The 7,266-nt window shown below is 30.1% G+C and overlaps 1 protein-coding gene across 1 annotated transcript in view; it reads left to right on the forward strand.

Moving 5' to 3' along the window:
* Nucleotides 1-4,736: 4,736 nt before the first annotated feature.
* Nucleotides 4,737-7,266, forward strand: part of LOTGIDRAFT_145236 (hypothetical protein) — a gene marked incomplete at both ends in the record, with an annotated part of 26,013 nt that continues 23,483 nt past the window's right edge. Inside the window, 4 exons of the mRNA XM_009057000.1 lie at nucleotides 4,737-4,955; nucleotides 5,628-5,808; nucleotides 6,048-6,229; nucleotides 6,720-6,818. Of these exons, the coding sequence (XP_009055248.1) occupies nucleotides 4,737-4,955; nucleotides 5,628-5,808; nucleotides 6,048-6,229; nucleotides 6,720-6,818 (681 nt within the window). The remainder of the gene's footprint in view (nucleotides 4,956-5,627; nucleotides 5,809-6,047; nucleotides 6,230-6,719; nucleotides 6,819-7,266) is intronic.

The following is a 7,266-nucleotide window of genomic DNA, read 5'->3' on the forward strand; positions in this document are numbered from 1 at the left end:
GGAGAACGACTACAATATTTACATTCGATGTATCAAGGGGACAGACTACAATATTTACATTCCATATATAAAGAGGACAGACTACAAAATTTACATTCGATATAAAAAAAAGAGACAGACTACAATATTTGCATGGGATATATAAAGGAGACAGACTACAATGTTTACATTCGATTTAAAAAAAAGGGACAGACTATAATATTTAAATTCGATATAAAAAAAAGAGGGGGGGGGGGGGAAGACTACAATGTTTACATTCGATGTAAAAAAAATGGAACAGACTACAATATTTGCATATGATATAAAAATGGAACAGACTACAATTTTTACATTGGATATAAAAATGGAACAGACTACAATTTTTACATTGGATATAAAAAATGGAACAGACTACAATTTTTACATTGGATATATAAAGGGAACATACTACAATTTTTACATTGGATATAAAAAATGGAACAGACTACAATATTTACATTGGATATATAAAGGGAACATACCACAATTTTTACATTGGATATATAAAGGGAACATACTACAATATTTACATTGGATATATAAAGGGAACATACTACAATTTTTACATTGGATATATAAAGGGAACATACTACAATTTTTACATTGGATATATAAAGGGAACAGACTACAATATTTACATTGGATATAACGTGTCAATTTCCCATATTTTGTGCATTTTACAGATTTATAAATGTCCTTTTTTTACACACTTTTTCTCATTTTTTGCGCAGAATATTCGAATTACTGTGAAAACTGCAACTGGAAACTATATTGTACATGTAGAAGTTTTAAGATTTTTTATCCACCAATAAACAAAAAAGCAAAGAAGACTTGAGAAACTTAAGAAAAACCATTCTGGAGCAATCTAATTGACTTGTTTAGTAAATTGCTAATTCAGCCTCTTGAAAATATTATAAGTCTACACTTGAGCACACCAATCCTTTTTGAAATAAAAATTACAACGAAGACTAAAATCATTTTTTTTCTACTAAAACACTTTGTTCATTTTTCTTCATATCATTCATTGTATTGTCCCCATTGGTTGAATGTTAGACAGGTCCACTTTGACTGTTTGGTTTGGTGGTTTCGTAAGAACTTCGTTTTCTGACCAATTTTTAAACACTCGAAGTCAGTTAAAACAATAATTAATAACAATGTACAACAATCAATATTATGTACTTTTATTTAAAACCGACCACTTTAAAATATTTCTATAATTGATGCATAGTCAGTATTTGAGCAGTATTTAAACTCGGCGTGTTTCTTTTCGACGCAGACCAGTTGAAAGTAAAAGTCTTGTCATAATCTTAAGAATCAATTGTTTCGTATCGTCAAGTCAAACCGAGGAAAATGTTGTCGATATTGTTGAGATGTATGTTTATATTTGTAATTGGTGATTCTTTTGAGATAATCACTAAAACTTATTTCTCTTTCTCAAAAGACCAACTGTTTTCAGGATATTATGATTATAGAGTTTTACCTGGACGGTTACGATGTGCACAATCTTGTTTAGCCGATGACGTATGTTTTGGTTTTGCGTATCATAGAGGGCGTCAGATATGCTATGTTTATAATCAGTTTCCACATTCAGCAATAGAAGATGTTGGTATGGTTACGTTTTTACCCGAAGGTAAAGTTTGATATTAAAAACTATTTACACCGTTCTACCTTTCTCCATAACTTCATCTAGCATTAGTAGAACACTGTTAATGAACACGTATCCTAATCTTCAACGGAGGTGCTGAAACTAGAACTGTTTCGTGTTCATAGGCGAAGTACAGTCACTATTTTAATCACCACGTTGAAAGCTAATCAGGTTTATCAAGTAGCCTGGATACATAGAAATACAAAGTAAATTTTAGAAATCTTTTCATCCATAATTTACTACTTTTTTATGATGAAAATTGAGCATAAGCCTTTTAAATTGTATCAGACCGATGCTCGGTGCTGAAACTAGAACGGCTTCGTGAGCATAGGGCAAGTACACCCAATATTCGGCCTTTTAAATTGTATAAGACTGATGCTCGGAGAATATATAAAGCTAATCAATGTAGGAACCATCATAAGACAGGCCCCAGGTCTGCAGCAACCTCTCTCATGCAAACCAGAGTTCACGCAGTTCTTGCTGTCGCTATTGGGTTCGTGCAAAGGCCAGAGAACAAAGCGAAGTCGTGATGTAATATATAAAGGATATTATGTAATATGGCATCAGTAAAATGAATTGCCACGACCAGGGAATATCTAATCCGGCAACAATTTTCATCAATTTCATTCATCATAAACACGAGTAAAAGATTCCAGTTTTCTCAAAAATATTAAATTCCTCATAGAGCCTTTATAATGAGATCCGTTTTATCAAAATTATGTTTTTGGGAGAATTTACCTTCACTTTTAACTGAGTTGTCAACTTCAAAGAATACCATGATGAACTGTTTACACGAATACATGACCTAATTTACAAAGTAATTAACCTGTGATACGAACACATATCGTTGTATCTTGGTACAATAAAAAAGAATTACCATAAGGATAATAACGATACCCAACAGTACCAAGTTGACTGCGATATGTAAGGTGGCCGATTGTGAAGATAAAGATGAAGATGTAATATCTTGATCATTGTAGAAAATGAAGATGTAATATTTTTATCATTGTAAAGATGAAGATGTAATATCTTGACCATTGTAAAGATGAAGATGTAATATCTTGATCATTGTAGAAGATGAAGATGTTATATCTTGACCATTGTAAAGATGAAGATGTAATATCTTGATCATTGTAGAAGATGAAGATGTAATATCTTGAGCATTGTAAAGATTAAGATGTAATATCTTGATCATTGTGATGATGAAGATGTTATATCTTGATCATTGTGATGATGAAGATGTTATATCTTGATCATTGTAGAAGATGACGATGTAATATCTTGATCATTGTAGAAGATGAAGATGTAATATCTTGATCTTTGTAGAAGATGAAGATGTTATATCTTGATCATTGTAGAAGATGAAGATGTTATATCTTGGTCATTGTGATGATGAAGATGTTATATCTTGATCATTGTAGAAGATGAAGATGTAATATCTTGATCATTGTAAAGATAAAGATGTATATCTTGATCATTGTAAAGATGAAGATGTAATATCTTGATCATTGTAAAGATGAAGATGTTATATCTTGATCATTTTAGAAGATGACGATGTGATATCTTGATCATTGTAAAGATGAAGATGTAATATCTTGATCATTGTAGAAGATGAAGATGTTATATCTTGGTCATTGTGATGATGAAGATGTTATATCTTGATCATTGTGAAGATAAAGATGTAATATCTTGATCATTGTAAAGATGAAGATGTTATATCTTGATCATTGTAGAAGATGACGATGTAATATCTTGACCATTGTAAAGATGAAGATGTAATATCTTGATCATTGTAGAAGATGAAGATATAATATCTTGACCAGTGTAGAAGATGAAGATGTAATATCTTGATCATTGTAGAAGATGAAGATGTAATATCTTGATCATTGTAGAAGATGAAGATATAATATCTTGACCAGTGTAGAAGATGAAGATGTAATATCTTGATCATTGTAGAAGATGAAGATGTAATATCTTGAGCATTGTAAAGATGAAGATGTTATATCTTGATCATTGTAAAGATGAAGATGTAATATCTTGATCATTGTAGAAGATAAAGACATTGTAGAAGATGAAGATGTAATATCTTGATCATTGTAGAAGATAAAGACATTGTAGAAGATGAAGATGTAATATCTTGATCATTGTGATGATAAAGATGTAATATCTTGATCAGTGTAGAAGATGAAGATGTAATATCTTGACCATTGTAGAAGATGAAGATGTAATATCTTGATCATCGTAGAAGTTGGAGATGTTATATCTTGGTCATTGTGAAGAAGAAACATGTAATATCTTGATCTTTGTAGAAGATGAAGATGTAATATCTTTATCATTGTGAAGATAAAGATGTAATATCTTGATCATTGTAGAAGATGAAGATGTAATATATTAATCATTGTAGAAGATGAAAATGTAATACCTTGATCATTGTAGAAGATGAAGATGTAATATCTTGATCAGTGTAGAAGATGAAGATGTAATATCTTGATCAGTGTAGAAGATGAAGATGTAATATCTTGATCATTGTAAAGATGAAGATGTAATATTTTGATCATTGTAGAAGATGAAGAAGTAATATCTTGATCTTTGTAGAAGATGAAGATGTAATATCTTGATCATTGTGAAGATGAAGATGTAATATCTTGATCATTGTAGAAGAAGAAGATGTAATATCTTGATCATTGTAAAGATGAAGATGTAATATCTTGATCATTGTAAAGATGAAGATGTAATATCTTGATCATTGTAGAAGATGAAGATGTAATATCTTGATCATTGTGAAAATAAAGATGTAATATCTTGATCATTGTAGAAGATAAAGAAGTAATATCTTGATCATTGTGAAGATGAAGATGTAATATCTTGATCATTGTAGAATTTGAAGATGTAATATCTTGATCATTGTGAAGATAAAGATGTAATATCTTGATCATTGTAGAAGATGAAGATGTAATATCTTGATCATTGTGAAAATAAAGATGTAATATCTTGATCATTGTAGAAGATGAAGATTTAATATCTTGATCATTGTAGAAGATGAATAGTACCAAAGTTTCTAATGAAAACATATATGAAATTGTTGACTGATTTTTCAGATATCTCCTCTCAAGTAAAAGTAAAAACAGGAGATGTAGATCACGGAAGTACCGACGCCAAAGTTACTCTGAGAATTTATGGTAGTCTTGGAGACACAGGTCCTTTACAACTAGACCAATCTCTTAATCATTCTGATCCGTTTCATCGAAACTACATTGATACTTTTATACTTACAGCTCCAGTCATTGGACAGGTAAGGAAATTAGATAACCATAGAAATAAAGACTTAACATAAAGTATTTTCTACAAAATTTGCAACAGAGTTTCATTTGTATTGCTTTTATCTTATCTTAACACTGTTTGTCTCGGTGTTTATTTTAATCGTAAATGTCCGAGTGTGGTTAATCTTGGAAACCAAAAACATTTACAAAGCATTATATTAAATATAAAAAGTATTATAATTTTAGTTTATATAGATATGAAAATTTGGAAGTAAAGAACCCAGAATTTGGTTTTGAACAAATTCAAATTCATTTTTTTAGGATTCAGAATAATATGTTAGAAAGATAGATTACCGACTGTTACCTAAAATGCCCTTCACTTGAACGTTTCTCTGAAAAACCCACAAGTCTGTAACTATTTGACTATAATTTATATCCGTTTTAGTTACAAATAATTACACCTACATTTTTTTGGATTTCTAAAAAAATGTTGCTTTTTTTTATTTTGTTTCATATTTCATTTTGACAGAATACAATTCATGTTTGAAATTTCTACCCTTATAACTAGACTATCAATTAAACCTTTTAGTTCTAGTTCTAGTTGATTGATGTTGTTTTGAATGTTGACAAGGAAACACTCATTGTTAATATCTCACATTATTTACATTACTATTACTATTGGTATGTTGATTTTCTGATTTTAGATTGAAAAAATTAAGATAGGACATGACAACTCAGGGATAGGTCCTGGGTGGTATGTGGAAACAATTACTATTGATATACCATCTGAAGGTAGACGCTATGTGTTTCTGTGTCATCGATGGTTATCTGTATCAGACGCTGATGGAGCTACTGTAACAGAATTTTATCCTACCAGTGGAGAAGGTAATTATTAAAGTCTATTTAGACTGACATTGAGGACATCACAGACATATCTTTGAAACAAACTAATTAATTAATAAAAACTACTGGTGAAGATGTAATATCTTGATCGTTGTAGAAGATGAAGATGTAATATCTTGATCATTGTAGATAATGAAGATGTAATATCTTGATCATTGTGAAGATGAATACTACCAAACTTAGAGTGTTTCTAATGAAAAAATTATTGACTGATTTTTCAGATATCTCGTATCAAGTAGAAGTAAAAACAGGAGATGAACCTGGAGCAGAAACAGCTGCAAATATTACTCTGATAATTTATGGTAGTCGTGGATCCACAGGTCCTTTACAACTAGACCAATCACTTAATCATTCTGATCCGTTTCAACGAAACTACACTGATACTTTTATACTTACAGCCCCGGTCATTGGACAGGTAAGGAAATTAGATAACCATAGAAATAAAGACTGAACATAAAGTTTGTTCTACAAAATTTGCAACAGGTTTTTCTTTTATCATATCTTGGCCCTGTCTTTCTTAATGTATTGTATGTACATGTATATCGTAAAGGTCCGATATTTGACCCTCTGTGGGTAAATTTGTGTGCTAATGTAGATCATAACCACCTTCAACCGTTGATTTTGACTTTAACTTTCCATAGGAGTAAAGTGTAGTTAATCTTGGAAACAAAACACATTTCTAAAGAATAATATTAGATATGAAAAGTAGTAAAATTTGAGTTTATATAGATATGGAAGATCCCAGAATTTGGTTTTGAACCGTTTTTTTATTCAGCATATCTGAAATATGTTAGAAAGATAAATTATCGACTGTTGTCCAACAATGCCTGTCACTTGAACGTTTCTCTGAAACACACTATTAGTACTATTAGCATGTTGATTTCTGATTTTAGATTGAAACAATTAAGATAGGACATGACAACTCTGGTATAGATCCTGAGTGGTATGTAGAAACAATTACTATAGATGTACCATCTGCAGGTCGACGTTTTGTGTTTGTGTGTAATCGATGGTTATCTGAATTTTATAATGGAAATGTAGGAAAAATTTCAGCTAACTAGTTCAGAAGGTAATTATTAATAAGAATGTAACTATCGGGGAAATGCATTTTCTTAATTTATAAACTGTAACGAAGAGTTGTATATTATAATTATTGAGAGGGAATTGATATTATATTGTTGGTGTAGGTTATGTTAAAGGTAATATAAATTAATAAAAGTTGTATATTATAATTATTGAGAGGGAATTGATATTATATTGTTGATGTAGGTTTATGTTAAAGGTAATATAAATTAATAGAAGTTGTATATTATAATTATTGAGAGGGAATTGATATTATATTGTTGGTGTAGGTTTATGTTAAAGGTAATATAAATTAATAAAAGTTGTATATTATAATTATTGAGAGGGAATTGATATTATATTGTTGATGTAGGTTTA

Source organism: Lottia gigantea, assembly GCF_000327385.1.
Source record: "Lottia gigantea unplaced genomic scaffold LOTGIsca_298, whole genome shotgun sequence".
Classification (NCBI taxonomy): domain Eukaryota; kingdom Metazoa; phylum Mollusca; class Gastropoda; family Lottiidae; genus Lottia; species Lottia gigantea.